At 39.0% G+C, this 16439-nt stretch overlaps 1 protein-coding gene across 1 annotated transcript in view; it reads left to right on the forward strand.

The window, feature by feature from the left end:
- Positions 1 to 8708, forward strand: part of TSHZ1 (teashirt zinc finger homeobox 1) — a 53108-nt gene extending 44400 nt beyond the window's left edge. Inside the window, exon 2 of the mRNA XM_074897781.1 lies at positions 4976 to 8708. Within this exon, the coding sequence (XP_074753882.1) occupies positions 4976 to 8160 (3185 nt within the window). The 3' untranslated portion in view covers positions 8161 to 8708. The remainder of the gene's footprint in view (positions 1 to 4975) is intronic.
- Positions 8709 to 16439: the final 7731 nt, after the last annotated feature.

A 16439-nucleotide genomic window follows, 5' to 3' on the forward strand; every position in this document is an offset into this window, starting at 1 on the left:
ATTTTGCTGCAATTAAAAATGAAAGACACAAACCACTGTAGTAAGGTTATTTGGTTGTCTGATAGTCTGTGCAGCTCCTCAGCCATTGTCATAACTAAGCCATATTTTTCCACTGTAGTGACATTGTAATACAGACACACACACAGATTTGTAGTATCTGTGCCAGAATTTTGTATGAACATTTGTATATACTAATGTAGAAAATTCTCAAATCTTCCAGCAGGCATGTTAACCTCTCACAATGTGAGATTTTGGATTCTTTTGTAAAACTCTCCTGACCCTGTATTCTGGAAACGTATCTGTAAATGTGTTTTGTTTTTTTTTTCCCCTCTCCCTCTTGTTTTTCTGTAATGAGGGAGATGAGTGGCTACAGATTGTCTTTTGTATCTGTACTTTTTTGGCCAAGATGTGAAATATGTTCTTGTGTGCAGTGGAAGTCAGCCCCAGCCTAGAGTGCAGTTTGTGCAAGGTGACAGTGTGGACTGTGAAAACTTCTGCAGCTGCTGTCTCCTGTTGGCTGGGTAAATATTAGAAGCTGTGGAAATATATCTGTTGAAGAATGGTGAACATTCACATCATGTCACTATTGTTTAGTCCTAGAATGGGCCCTGATTTAATGAAGAATTTTAGACTTAAACCCATCCCTATTTCTTGAAACTATTAAATAAGTATTTCAGTGAAAATTATTTCAGTATTCAATTGTTTTACTGAACTGTGGCCTTCAATACTTAGTTTCTTCTGAATAAATTTATTTATTTGGAGGATTTAAAATTGGGTCTTGAAGAGTTTACTACGTTTAATTTTGTAGACTGTTAAAAACAAATACAATCATTACTTTTTGTCCTTTTCAAAATAATGTATTCAATTCTGAATCCCTTTTTGAATGGAAAAGAATACCTCCGTAGAGACAGATTCCTTCAAAAGCACCGGTCCGAGGTTACGGTAAGATTTCATAGGAGAATATTTACATTTGTAACCACATCCTTACATTTTGGATCTCTATCTCCTTTTTCAAACAATGGATGTGTATTTATAGTGTAAATATTCTCACTGAAGCAAACACAATGTGCTGTGCTACTCACATGTACAATATATAGCGTCTCATGTCCACTTAGATTAGAATGCACAGCTTTTAACACTGCTCAAAGATGACAGTATATCTATGGGGAAGCATTGGCATCCAGAAGGCACATTTTATAAGCAGAAAATATTAGCAAGGCTTAAGAAGAAGAAAATAGATACAAACTGCTCCCACTAATTTTTAGTTGTCAAGAATTTGAAGCTTTTCCCCCTTTTTCCACCATGCATTTGCCTGAGTCTGTTCATGCCCAAATGAGAAGGAAAAGAAGAGCTGGCTTTATATTCTGTAATTTCTTCTGCTTTGGATAGTTCTTGCTGGGGAAGATCGCTGCTTATATCTGCTCGTGGTATTTTTGCATGGTTTCAGGACCAGCAGTGTCTTTGCAGATGCAGGAGTAGCTGAAGAAGATTTCTGAGAGTTTCTCAGTCACAGAAAGATATGCTGTCTGAAATCTGTCTGTCTGTTGATTTACCTGCTATAGTTTAGGGGGAGAATATGAACATTTCACGCTTTTATTTGACGTAGAATAATATTACTTGTCTCTGCAAGTAATTATAACAGGAATATTTTTGCTATGTTTAAAATTCTGAAGCTTACTTATTTGTCAGATTTCTGTGAGAATTTCAGTAAAACATATATGTTTTTAGAAATCAATGTTCTTCGTTTTGTATGCTTCTGAATTAGCTCTAACAGAAACCTTTTCAGTTAAAGGATTGCACTGACCTTGCAAAATACCATATGTTGAGTGAGCTGCTATTTATCTTACAAACATTAGTAGTCTTGAGTGAAAAGGTATTGTGTGTATCCTATGGTAACTAAAGGAGTTAAATAAAATCTTTTTGATTGCAGTGATAGAAATTAAACATTTTGGATAAATTACACTCTTTTTGGTTAAGAAGCATCATTTCTTTGTGTTATTTCAGATAACTGTACAGACGTGGGTGTGCACATCATGTAAATTCAGGGTTTTTTAGAATCTGGCTTAAGTTCTGAAATCATAGAAAATCAGAGTCCTGGCCAATTGTACACTCTTACATTGCAGTATATATTGCTAAGGGGGTGAACTCAATCATGCAGTAGTCTCAGCAGAACTTAAGACTAGGAAAGTAAGTGAAAGATGGATATTTCACCCTAACACTCAGTTTCCTTGCTTTGACAGTTTAACACCGACCTTTCATGTAGTTTTAACATTTCTTGTGTGGTTTAGCTCCTTTTACTTTTATGGTAAAGTGCAAAAGTGTGAGAATAGAGAAAAGACACAGTCATAAATAAATAAATAAAAATAAAAGGGCAGTGGCTCAACTAGATTTTCTACCTAAGCAGGTATATAGATGGTTATATATAGTAATTATAAAAATATATGTCTATGCAATTTAGAATTAAGTAAAGAGATGTAAGCAGATAATTCACATGGATTCTTACAAAATGCTGTATCAACTATAGCAACATTCAGCATCTTACAACAGTTTCTTACATCTATTTGTTAAAAATATTGAGACGTGAAAATTAGAGAAAATTGGCATAGTTCCACTGAGTAAGAAGATAGCTGTTCATTAAAGCTCAGAATGTGGGCCCCTTCAGTTTCAGCTTTTACTTGGTGACTGTCTGCTGATCATTACTAAGTTTTGGTGTGTTTTTTTAAATAAAAATGCCAGATGGTAACTGTCCATTTTTATGCATTTTAGGCCTCTTTTTTTATTTTTTATTTAAAAGTAATTTGAGAATTGGAAACCATATTATTCTGTAACTGTTCTTTACTTTTCTGAAATTTAAAAATGTATTGTCTTTTGTTGTTAGAAGTGACTGGAAGCAGGTGTGTTTAATGAGACAACTAAGGGATCTTAGACAGTAGCTGTGAGAATGAATTCTACTTACATACCTAGAGTTCGGAACAGCGGTGGTACTACAGTGCCTAAATACCTGCAGTGTTTCAAAAGCGCATTACTGTAAGACTTGGAAGCTGACTGGCTTTTACTATTCTTTTACTATTTCTGCATTTTATTCTTCATTTTATGGATTAAATGCATTTTTAAGAACATTTTTTTGGTCTGGTTTTATAATACTTTTCTGGCATCTTCCTGGCCTTTGACTCCAGGGATGATTTCTGTAGTGACTGCTATTGTGCTTGGTAATCACCAGTCCTTTTAAACATATTAGAAAACATCTGAGGCTGACCCATCTGTAAGGAATTGGGTCCTGCTTAACACTTTTTTAAAAAACAGAAGATCAAATTGTCTTCTGAAAAATTTTGATACTTAGAAGACAGATGAAAGATGCAGTGGGCATCTTAAGGCTCAGCATTACCCCAGTACTAGATGGTCTTTATCTTAAAAGATCAGACTGAAGTAGTTAGGGGCTGCATTAAGACTGAATTGCAAAAGTGAATAGAGAATGTGGTACTGGCCATAATACTGTTACCTTTTTTTTTTTTTTTTTTTAAAAAAAAGGATGTTTCAAGAGTGTTCATATTAAAATGAGAGAAGATTCTTTTTCAGAAAAGAAGTTTCAGAATATATTAGCAACTGTGTACAAAAAGAAGCTCAATTTGTACTTATGATTCCCCCAACTGAAGAAGACCTCAGCTTTGTTAACATGATAATATGTATTTTCTTCATATCACATAGGAGCAGAAGAGCCTCTTTTTCTGTCTTCCTTTCAGTATTGTACCGTGGAAGGCCATAGGCTGCATTTCAGCATCACTTGCTGCACAGTTTACCTGACAAGGAGGCATTTTTTTATTCAGTTACTGAAAATTGTTCACAAGCCATGTTTTCTACCTTGACATGCTTATAAATGATCTACATTCCATTATCATTGTGATTTTTTTTTTAAGCTTCTTTTACAAAACTGGAGGGAAATGTGTACAAGTATGTTTTCTGCTTTGCAGTGAAAGTGTACATTTATCACTTAGGTACATGTAAGCCACTTCTGTGAATTGGGCCCTTGGAGTAAATGTGTTTTGATGTAATGGCCATCTGCTCATGAATATCACATTTGCTAGTTTAAAAAATAGTTTGATATAGATAAACACATAGTTTGGTGAGAATATATAGTTTCACCAGGCACCAATACAATAGCAAAGTTTTGTATTTACCATAAGCCAATAATCAAGGTAGGATGGAGGTCTCAAACTTTTTGTTTGTTGCTTTTAAAAAAATTAATCTGTAACATTTACTTTTAGTTTCTGACTGCTGTTTTCAAAATGGTAAATGCGGGACCCACATCAGGTCATAACAGGAGGCAAAGTATATCCTAGCCATTTCAGAAAGCAATCATAGTCTTGCTTTTCTTTTACCTTGTAAAAATGAAATCTGTTCTGCTCTCACATGGACCCAGTACAGCCAGCCTCCAGGACACTCTGGAACAGTTGGCCTGATACTCTTGCCCCGTATAGCTCCATTAGAGTCAGGTGTTAGTGGCACAGAAATGTCTCTTGAAGCTGCAAAGCCAGTTTGCCAGAAAAGGCAGCACTGACAAGATGGAGTTGGTCAAGCCAGTAGGTCTGAGGGGTGCAGGTCAGCTGCAATGTGTTGCACGTATCTAGTGCAGTAAATATAGGTCAGTGCCAGGCTGTTCTTTGAGTTGACAAAAACTGGTTTACTAGGCTCTTTGTTTGATTACGGTTTTGATATTGTGGTATCTACTGTGGTCCTGGCATATATTTTACTGCTGAAGTTAAAGTTTATTCTTAGGTAGCAGTGATATCAAACTGTAACCAGGACAGTGTATGTGGATTTATAGGTGGAGTGTGTGAGTGATGGTGAGTTTGGTTTCTGGATGTATCTTCAAAATTTGTCTTTATGGTTACTGCTTTTAGTACAGCAATGATGTAAAATGTGTGTGTTCGATAACTTTGTCTTGGTTTTCCCCCCTGTCTCCCCTCCTGTATTTTAGCATATGTTCCTGAGGAGGAACTGAAAGCAGCAGAAATAGATGAAGACAGCGTGGAAGATGATGGGCTGTCTCTGGACATCCAGGAGAATGAGTATTTGTGCAATGAAGAAGCGGAGATCAAAGAGGCTCAAAGCTACCAGAACTCCCCAGTCAGCACTGCAACTAATCAGGATGCAGGCTATGGTTCGCCGTTTAGTGAAAACAGCGATCAGCTGGCCCATTTCAAAAGCACTTCCTCTAAAGAAGAGAAAGAGGATCCTCAGTGCACAGACAATGTTTCCTATCCACAGGACAGCTTGGCACAAATAAAAGCTGTGTATGCAAATTTGCTTTCAGAGACTTGCTGGTCCAGTTTAGCTTTGGACTTAAAGAAATCCAACCCAACCACCAGCAACAACGGAATCAGCCAGAATGAAAACACCACCAGTACTGACGCCAATGCCAATTCCCAGAGTACTGGCACTACCAGTACCAACACTAATACCAGTACAACTACCAGTAGTACTAGTAACAGTAATAGTAACAGTGGTGGCTCAGGTTATGACTGGCACCAAGCTGCATTAGCTAAAACTTTGCAGCAGACCTCATCATATGGACTTCTCCCAGAGCCTAGTCTTTTCAGCACAGTACAGCTTTACCGGCAAAATAATAAACTTTATGGGTCTGTGTTCACCGGTGCTAGCAAGTTCCGATGCAAAGACTGCAGTGCAGCCTATGACACACTGGTGGAGCTAACAGTGCACATGAATGAAACTGGACATTACCGTGATGACAACAGAGATAAAGAAGCTGATAAGACCAAACGGTGGTCAAAGCCTAGAAAACGATCACTTATGGAAATGGAAGGCAAAGAGGATGCCCAAAAAGTGCTGAAGTGCATGTACTGTGGGCATTCGTTTGAATCTTTGCAAGACCTCAGCGTCCATATGATAAAAACAAAGCATTACCAGAAAGTGCCTCTGAAGGAGCCAGTACCAGCCATCACTAAATTAGTCCCTTCTACCAAAAAGCGAGCACTTCAGGACTTAGCTTCCCCTTGTTCACCTGAGCCAACGGGGATCACTGCAGAAGCTTCACTGGGTGAGTCTGCAAAGGATCAGAAAACTGCCAACCCCTATGTGACTCCAAACAACCGCTATGGCTATCAAAATGGTGCTAGCTACACTTGGCAGTTTGAGGCACGCAAAGCCCAAATACTGAAATGCATGGAATGTGGCAGTTCCCATGACACTTTGCAGCAGCTCACTGCTCACATGATGGTCACTGGTCATTTCTTGAAGGTGACCAATTCTGCTTCCAAAAAAGGCAAACAGCTAGTATTGGACCCTGTGGTGGAGGAGAAGATACAGTCTATACCTCTTCCACCCACCACCCACACAAGGCTACCAGCCTCCAACATTAAAAAGCAGCCCGATTCCCCAGCAGGCTCCACAAACTCGGAGGAAAAGAAAGACCTAGAGAAGGAAAAGGTGGTGGTCAGTGAAACAGAGAAAAAGATTAAAGAAGAGAATGAGGACTCTACGGAGAAATTTGAGCCAACAACTTTGTATCAGTACCTCAGAGAAGAGGACCTAGATGATAGTCCTAAAGGCGGAATAGACATATTGAAATCCCTGGAGAACACGGTGACAACAGCTATCAGCAAAGCTCAGAATGGAGCCCCTTCCTGGGGAGGATATCCCAGTATTCATGCGGCTTACCAGCTCCCGGGAACAGTCAAACCCCTTCAGCCTGCGGTGCAGAGTGTTCAGATGCAGCCATCATATGCTAGCAGTGTAAAATCACTGTCGTCGGAACACAACGCGCTCATCCATTCCCCAGGCAACCTCACACCCCCACCTCACAAGAGCAATGTATCTGCTATGGAAGAACTAGTGGAGAAGGTTACAGGTAAAATCAATGTGAAGAAGGAAGAAAAACCTTTGGAGAAAGAGAAGAGTTCTCCAGTCAAACCCATGTCACCTGCTGCTAAAGAAAACAAGGACTTCCCAAAAGCAGAAGAAATAAATAACAAACAACAGCAGAAGAAGAGCTCTGAGACAGAAGTTCAGAAAGTCAAAAAGGATAGTCCAGCAGAAGCACATACGCCAAATGGTACAGAGCCACTTAAAGCAAAGGTTGCAAATGGCTGTAACAATTTAGGAATCATCACAGATCATTCACCTGAGCCATCCTTCATTAATCCACTGAGCGCTTTACAGTCCATTATGAATACCCACTTAGGCAAAATTTCTAAGCCAGTAAGCCCCTCTCTGGACCCTTTGGCCATGCTGTACAAAATTAGCAACAGCATGTTGGACAAACCCATTTACCCAACCACTCCGGTCAAGCAGGCTGATGCTATTGACCGATATTACTATGAGAACAGTGATCAACCTATTGATTTAACCAAGTCCAAAAACAAACCTCTTGTTTCCAGTGTGGCTGACTCTGCCTCGTCCCCGCTAAGGGAGAGTGCCCTGTTGGATATTTCCGATATGGTGAAGAACCTCACAGGGCGTTTGACGCCCAAGTCTTCTACTCCATCAACCGTGTCAGAGAAGTCTGATGCTGACGGGAGCAGTTTTGAGGAAGCTCTGGATGAACTGTCGCCAGTACACAAGAGGAAGGGCAGACAGTCCAACTGGAACCCTCAGCATCTTCTGATCCTTCAAGCCCAGTTTGCTTCCAGCTTGAGGGAGACCCCAGAAGGCAAATATATTATGTCGGACCTAGGTCCACAAGAGCGGGTACACATCTCTAAGTTTACTGGTCTTTCCATGACCACAATTAGCCACTGGCTGGCCAATGTGAAGTATCAGTTAAGGAGGACAGGTGGAACTAAATTTTTAAAGAACTTGGACACAGGACATCCTGTTTTCTTTTGCAATGATTGTGCCTCTCAGTTCAGGACTGCTTCTACATACATAAGTCACTTAGAGACACACCTAGGGTTTAGTTTGAAGGATCTGTCAAAGTTGCCACTTAATCAGATTCAGGAACAGCAGAATGTTTCAAAAGTCCTCGCAAACAAGACTTTGGGCTCACTTGGAATTGCTGAGGAGGACTTGGGCTCCACATTCCAGTGTAAGCTCTGTAACCGAACTTTTGCAAGCAAGCATGCAGTCAAACTGCACCTTAGTAAAACACATGGCAAGTCCCCAGAGGACCATCTGATCTATGTAACTGAGTTAGAAAAACAATAGTGTCCAGGTAAGCAGCCAGGTATGCAAGTGACCACAGGAACATTGCACTAAACTTCTTCATAGTACTGCACTAGGCCTGACCTGAGCCTCTGAAATCAGTCTTACTTTTGTTGCTGAACTGCCTATCTGGACCTTGGTTTTTCTTACACTTATTTTGTAGTTATATTTATATGCTCTTTGTCTGATCTGTGCATGGTTATTTTTTGTTTCTGTTTTTATTTTTTGTGAGTCAAAGTCTGACCTTTATTTTCAACATCTGTCCTTGATGTTAAGCTATCTTTTGTAGAATATAGTGGGAGACACCATTGAGAGACATTAATTTAGCCGTAAAGAAAGACACAAAGAACAATGATAAAAAGACATCCTAAAATTACAAAGTTGCCATGACAATAAAGGTCACAGAACCTGGTAGTGTCAAGTTTTAACCCTCTGAGAACTGTAATAGCATTTCTGTGCCTTTCCCAGTGACTAAATAAGTAAATAAAGAAAAACAAAACAAAACAAAAGGCATTTAATTCAAATAAAAGCTGTGTCGGAAGCAGAACTTATTTTTTTTTAATGAATGAGCTTCTTTTTTTTTTTTTTTTTTTTTTTTTTTTAATGCAGAACTGGTTTGTGAAGAAATTGTGCATGCAGTCCTTGGAAGAAGGAGAGCTGTGTAGTACTCAAGGGGTTAGGAAGCCACAACTGTATAAGTTAAATAATAATTAAAATAAAAAGCAAAACAAGTTGCCACTATGCCCAAACCCTCTGGATGCTGAGGATTGCCACTTTTTGGCATAAAAAAAAAAAAAAAAAAAAAAAAAGTATGCAAGCTGTTATTTAAAACAAGTGTAAAAATGCTCTTTCCTTCTTTTTTTTTTTTTTCCTTTTTTTTTTTTTTTTTCCTGTAAAATACTGCAGTTTATAGTTATTTACAAATGTTAAGCTTTGGTACAAGCTGACCTTTCTATAGTGTGCTGCATTGGTAAATGAAAACAAAAAAAATGGGGCAAATGTTGGATTCTGTTCCTTGTAAATTGCCAGCATCAGCTTAAAAAAAATACATGTTACATATCGTACCATTTTAAACTGTTCAACTTTCTTTGTACCTTCTGGCTGTATGCTTTCTCTTTTAACTTTTTATATTGTCATTTTATATTCGATTTCTGTGTATATAATGTAAAACCACACTTTTTGAATAAAATTTAGTTCCTGCAGCTTGATATAAATAGAGGAATTTTACTGGCACCTGCATCTTTCCAGATGCATGTACTTAAAGGAACTATCTGACAAAAAAATAAATAAATAAAAATAAAGCAAGCAATGCACTATGAATTATACATTTTGATGTTTTATCATTAATATTGTACAGTACATTTTGGTTCACACAATTAAATCCACTGTTTTCTCAAGTGTAAAATAAACCCACATGCAGTTCTTGATTTACATACATTGTCATGTCGTCATTATATTGCTTTTGAGATGTTATTCCAGCAATAAGAAGCATCGTTTATATAATCAACCAGCAAAAATCTATTTGAAATCATCTCTTCTGATCTGTATGCTGACGTGTTTCATTCGAAGCCGTAATACTAATAACCTCTTAAAACAGATTTGCAGTAGGTACGTACTGCGTCAGGTACAGAATCAGTGGGGCGCCATCAATTAGCAACAGGCATTCTGCTCATCACTGAAGTACAAGAAGGGCTGCAAAGGTTTTGGCCAAGTTAATTTTCCTGTGCTGTGTGGCTGTGCCCATACTCTTTTTTTCTGTGTGCATTCAAAGACCGTCTCCTCCCTTCCTTCTCAGGCAAAACATCTTTTGATTTTAACAGTTGCATAGTCAGAGGTTGTGGCTTCTGCCCCTGTAGTCTGTTGAATGCTGTGGCACTTGCCTTTCTGGCAGCGGTGAAGACCTCTGAGGCTTTGACACCAGTTTTTACTTACAGTAAAAGAAGGCAGACCTGTGTTCCTCTGTACTTTTTAAATATTGCATTTTGAGGTAAGCTGAGTGCTATCATATCAGGTGTTTCCCTTAATCTTTATTTCTGTTCTGTTGAATGCAGATGTCATTTAGAATGTAAAAGAGAGCTGTCAGAGCCTTCACTACTCTATCTCCTGTGTGCTTTGACAGTTACAGTGTATGAAAGCCTGGGATCTCCTATCCATTACACTTTTTGGAGGGGCTATTAAATATGAGGACCTAGAGGGGTTTGCTTTCACATGGTGTTAGTGATACTATTGTGTTATATATACTTCTGTGTATGTATGTATATTTCTGATCATTCTTAATTCTTCAGAAAATAATTTGAATGTAAGACCTTTGCTTCCAAATACAGCGCAGTTCTACGTTTAATCTTTACTTCAGTTACAACTCCAGAAATACCCATGTATTGTTCTGTTTTCTGCAGGAGCCCAGCATGTCCAGGTCAGTTACATTTACATAGTGTTTCTAAGTAGTGCAGGAAAGTGCCATGAGTTTTTTTTTAAATGTCCCTTACTTTCTTTGCTACTAACTACCTATGTCCTTCAGGGGATCTAGTCATTTAGACATTTCAGTTCAATTACTGGACGATTATGTACTTTGGGCCCAGGGGGTGATGAGGAAGAATAACAGTCAGGCCTATGGCTGTAATACAGAGCCTTTAAATAATAACCCTTTGAAGTTTTGTTTACTTTACCACGGGCCTGCAAACATGTGATTATTGAATATGCTGTATTACATTGCAGTAGTGGGTGAAAAGGTTGAAAGGGAGAAATAATAGCTCTAAAGTGGGTTTGAATCTAATGTAAATCCATTAAAACTCATTTTGAAACACGGCATGTAAAGTGAGTTCTCAACACCAGGTGACTCCCTCGAGAGGTGTTTATGACATTGCTAAATCCGTTCAGTTCTGATAGCTTCAGAATTGGACAATCACTCATCATCTGTGCCAGTGTCTGAAGGAAGTCCATTTAGAATAAACTAGCAGCTTCACCTGGTGACTATGCTGATGTAACACTTTCTAAGACTGAAATATGAAGTAGATGAAAATTTGAGGGCTCTAAGGTTTCACTCGCTTAACAAAATGAAGCACAGTGACAGTATGATCTTCATTCTTTGGATTTTTTGCCACTTTTGTTTGAATATCATATTTCCGAAAAATCTTTTAAAAAAGAAATTGCACAGTTTAAAACTGAGTTATTCTTTTCCTCAGAATTGGCTTGCAAGTTTATTTTTTCTTTATTTCAATAAAATTCCACAAAGGTAAGTTTGTGCTATTCTACTAGTAGCTACTAAAGCTACTACATGGAAGAGGCTACGTAGCCTTTCAGGACTGGTCTTGAAGAAAAGAGATGTAAGAGCCTTAAAACCTGTAGTAGTCTCTGTAAGCCTGTGTACCTATTTTGTAATGTATTCAAAATCCACTGTATCTGCTTCTTTTCAGAGATGTATAAAGCTGCATTTTTTCAGCATTATGCTGCTGGTGTTTACATGTTTGCTTCTGTCTGTTCTCAGAGGGGAAGACCTTGGTTTGTCTGTTTCACAGGTTTAATTTCTGCTTCTGTGCACTTTTCTGTATTGCTGTTTTGAAGCTGATGCAAACCACTGCAAATTTGAGAGATCTGCGTACTGACAACATTAGTCCTGAATAAAATGATGGTTTTTTTTCTTATTTAATAGCATTTGGTGGGATATTCACTAATGTCTTCTGCAACATAACTTTGTTACAGCTTTCTCTGGGTAGTTAGGCTGGTAATAATGACACCAGACATAATCTTTCCTTACCACAGAGGCCACTAAAATGCAATTGCAGTTAAGAATAAAGGCATAAAAATATACACATTATCTTGCATTAGACTAACCGAGGCACACTGCATCAACTTCTGCCTGCAGTTTCCAAAGCCATTGCAAACTTGAGTGTGTGATATTCTTTAAATAATATGGCAGGGGTCCTGGTTAGGAGACTTCCAAGGAGAGGCCAATTTCCATGTGGAGTGTTCTCGCAGCTCTGTAGGTGTCAGTCTCCTGGCTGATGCAGTATTGAGTTACGCTACCAGCATGAAAGTAACAGGAAGTGCGATTTCACCATCTGTTCACTGAAATTTAAAAGCAGGGTCCTTTTTTGTCCATGTATGAGAATAGAATGCTAACCCCAATTTACGGGCCAGATACTAATCTAGATAATACAGTTCTTCCAAATTTTTGTTTTCCCTGCTGTCCTGATTGAGTTTCTTCTCATAATGGTTCATATGGCTTCAGATAGTTTCTCTTCATCTCTGTGTATAGCCACCTTCATCCTACAGGCAGATGGAGTCATCACATTTTGGGATGAAAGATAGTATCCCAAATAAAAAGCAATATTGTAGCTAAGTGAAAATATTGATACCCAAAACTGTGTGTTGTAAAAAAGGAGAACATTTTTCAAGTCTATTTAGATGATGAAGATTACCTGATGTCAGTATACTTTGTGAACTGTGTTTCTTTATCCAGCATCTTCATTAGTGGGTTTTTTTGACTAGTGATACAGAAAAATTGATTTTGGAATAGTTTAGCACCAAGACATCACAAATGCAAACATGGCTAGTGGACCTGTTTATTCTCAGACAGCCAGTATTAGAATAGGGGATGATTGTAAAAGCTGTAGACTTTCCCACTGAGAATGAGAAGCTCCAGTTTGTCGTGAAGATCACTTTTTTACACTCCTCTCTTCAGTCCTGTCTAGTGACCTGCTGAATTGGGGTCAGCATGGTCAAAATGTGTCTAGTAAGTTTTTATACTAACTACTGTGGTTGTTACCTCTGTTTTTTTCCCTTCTCTGTAAAAAATACAAAGTTTAAATTTGATTAGCTACAGCCAGGTTGTCAGGATTTTTGTGGTTTTTACTTCTGGAAAAAATGTCTTTTAGTGTAAAAAGTGTGGGGCAAGATTAGCTGTTAAAATTATTCATTCTTTTTAAAGAAGCATTTCTCAGACTAACTTGTTCAGGGCACAACGAGTTGACTATCAGTACAGTGTAATTCTGAACAAATTTGATATAGTGTCAGTGTAGTGTACTTCTGTCCAGAGTGGTTGTGTCAACATTGTCTGAAGATGAAAGTTAAAGCCTGGCAGGTTCCTGACCAGGCTTGTCAGATGTAGGACACCTGCGGTTAAGTGACACGTGGCCACTTGAGGAAGGAAAGTTGGAGTCTGGTTGCCTGCAACCCATCTGCTCTTGTAGGAGTCCAGAGCTGATTCATTTGCTCAAAACAGCATACATTACAAAATCTTAAGGGCTGATGGGATACATTAGACAAATATAGGCCAGCCTTCAGGGTCATGCAGGTGGAAGTCATCTCTCTTGGTACACACAACAACTTGTCCAAAGCCTTCTCCTTAGAGTGTGTAACAAACTGAAGTTTTTATTAGAGGTTGTCTGTGAAGCACAAAAGGGGGGTGGTATTTGTAGTTCCTACTCAAAAGATGACACACATGATGATGGAATCCAGAAAGCAGCATGCTAAAAATTGTGTAGTCAGAAACAGTGCCCGAGGCTCCTGATCAGCAGGTAGAGATCTAAGTCACTAGAGCATGCTCTCAGGCACAGTTCCTTACTCCCCCAAAAGTTTATAATCAGACTAAGTAGTTGAGTTCAGTCCGCTCTAATCTGGGATGGAAGATCCAATAGCTAAGAGCAAACAGTTTCTTTCAAGTAAGTTCAATAGTGAACCGGTGGGTGCTAAATCAGTTTGGCAAAACTCATTAACCTGCCAGCTGGCACTTCAGTTTAGTTCTATGATAGTATGTATCACCATGCTCCGAATCCCTTCGCTTCTTGACATTCCTTTCAGAGGCATTTGCATACTCAAGACTGCATAATGCTGAGGTCAAATATCAGTTCTGCTGAATTACTTGAAATCCCAAGGTTTTGTGTTGTTGAATGTCAGGATACGTTGCTGTATCTTGGAAATGGTCACTGTTTTCAGATGCAGACAGACAGATCGGGTCATGCGCCATTTGCCACCATTCTGCAGCTAGTGGAGACCACTGATGTAAAATCCTGAAGGTTGCCTCTGGAAGTGAAATCCAGGTAGGGAAAAACAAGATTTCTGCCGCTCTCGCCTGTCTCTCTCCCCCCAGTACTGCACAGTGTATTGGGACATGCAAAGAAACTATGGTTTAACCTGAACATTTCTGGGTAGCAGTGTTCTGTAAAAACTAACCTTCCTCTTCAAGTCCTGGTTAGACTTAGTTTATCGCTGCAGAGTTCCAACGTGTAACGTCTTATTTGTTGTCATGGAAGCACTGCTACAGGCTCAGTGTCAAGAACATCCTCTTCTCCCTGATCTCCCCCCCAGTCTCCAGCATAACAAGGAGAACTGGCAGAGCAGTTCTGCAAGTCACCATCGTTCTGCAAGGAGATTGAGGGTGAACAGCGAGGGAGAGGAATGGGATAGCAGGGGATTTTGATCTTGATAAAGGGGTGCAAAGTTTTATGTTTTCAGATGACCTGTTCACTTCAGCTTAACCTGCTATGCCTGTCAAAACAAGAAGTGGCTCTTGAAAACACTACCCTTTGGCTTCAGGGTCTTTGACATCTCATTGCTTAGTACTTATAAAGGTGAAAAAGTTGTGTAGTAGATCACTTCTGTTCATCCCAGATTGCAAGGGAAAGCTAGACCCGTTGTAGGTAGGATGTGAGATTTCATTAATGGCTTTTCTCAGTGGTATAAGTCACTCCCTAGGCATTTTCATTCTGGACTTTTTTTCAATTTAGACTAAAGTACTTTGGAAGCAATTTAAGCCAAACTGGAAAAAGCCACTTTTATTCTGTAATAAGAAAAACTGCCCAGGGCTGCTGTGGCAGGGAAACTGCCTAATGCTACCAGTGTAACTATAATGGTTTAACTGGAAAATTCTCACAGTAAACAAGCTTTAAGTTTATTAATGTGCAAATACCATCTCTAAAAAACACTGCAGCCTCAGACACTACCCACAATTGGTATATTACTTGGCAGTCCAAGGTCAAACACACTCAGCATGTTTGCAATGGGCATGCTGTATTAATAATTATATATAGTAGTATCCGAGTGTGTAGCATGATGATAAAATGTGGTTCAAGGATGCACTGTATAGCACATTTCTTTTTGCAGTCATGTGTGTCTTTATGTTCAAGGGAGAGTTGTATTCTTAGATGCCTCTAAAGTGCTATCTTGCTAAAGTTTGTAGCATTTAGCATTAATTCTCTCTATTTCTCATCACTACTTTCCTGTGGTGGGATAATGTGAAAAATTAGATAGCTTTGCTCTAAAAAAGGCAGCAGGTCTAGACTTAACATTGCATGGGGATCCTCTGCTCAAGTTTTGGGGGTTGGTGTGTCATATTTCACATTTTATAAGTGTGCTTTGACAACTGGGAATCTGGAAAAGTGCGAAGAAGAAACAGGACCAAGGAACAACTAAGAACAGAGTAACTATCAGCGGCCATCAGAAGAGTAAAAGCAGCATGGAAAAGAATTGGACCTTGGAGACCCACTGTGAGAATAAGGAAAAGATGGGAAAAATAAATGATAAGAGAATAATTGCTATTAGCAAGAGCAGATGGTAGGAATTTTGAAAACTAGGACTGAAAGGTGTGAAAAGGGAAAGGTTGGGAGGCCTATTTGCCTGTTAGGAAACAAAAGGGGACCTAGCTAGGTAAAACTCAAAGGGTCTCTATGCTGGGAGATATGAGCATGCCTGAGTGATGTTTGGGAACCTCTGACTTCTTGCAAAATACATGGAATGAGGCTGAAATTGTCTCAGGAAGGAAACAAGGTTTTGTAGTGGACAGCTGAGGTATTCAATGTAAAGACTTCACAGGATTACCTGTTCAAAAGCTGAAGGGTCAGGGAGAAGGAGGAGAGATGAGGAGGGAAGCCTGAGCAAAGAGTTTGAATGAAACGTCATGGTGAGTGCTCTTTACCTGGTGTTGCATAAGATGGGGAGAGGAGCAAAGAGGAAAGTTTTGCATGGGGGAAACTTAATGGTTGTTTTGCTGCTGGTGGTTGGGTTTTTCTCCCACTTCAGTCTTTCTAAGAGAAGTAACCACATCAATTTTGTATTGCAATAGCAATCAGGGTCCAGGGCCCTGAGTATGCTGGTTGCTGTAAAAACACACAGTAATGGTAGTTGCCATCTCATTTAAGACAAGACATAACAAGTGAGTGTAAAAGCCCTCAGAAACAGGGGAGAAGGTGGTATAATTTCTTAGGCTACGCATGTACATAAATTGAGTGCTTGCGAGTCATTTAATTTTTAAAGACATTATAATAGATGTATTGCAGTCTCTACTG

The sequence above is a fragment of the Athene noctua genome, chromosome 2 (genome assembly GCF_965140245.1).
Source record: "Athene noctua chromosome 2, bAthNoc1.hap1.1, whole genome shotgun sequence".
In the NCBI taxonomy this organism is placed as follows: domain Eukaryota; kingdom Metazoa; phylum Chordata; class Aves; order Strigiformes; family Strigidae; genus Athene; species Athene noctua.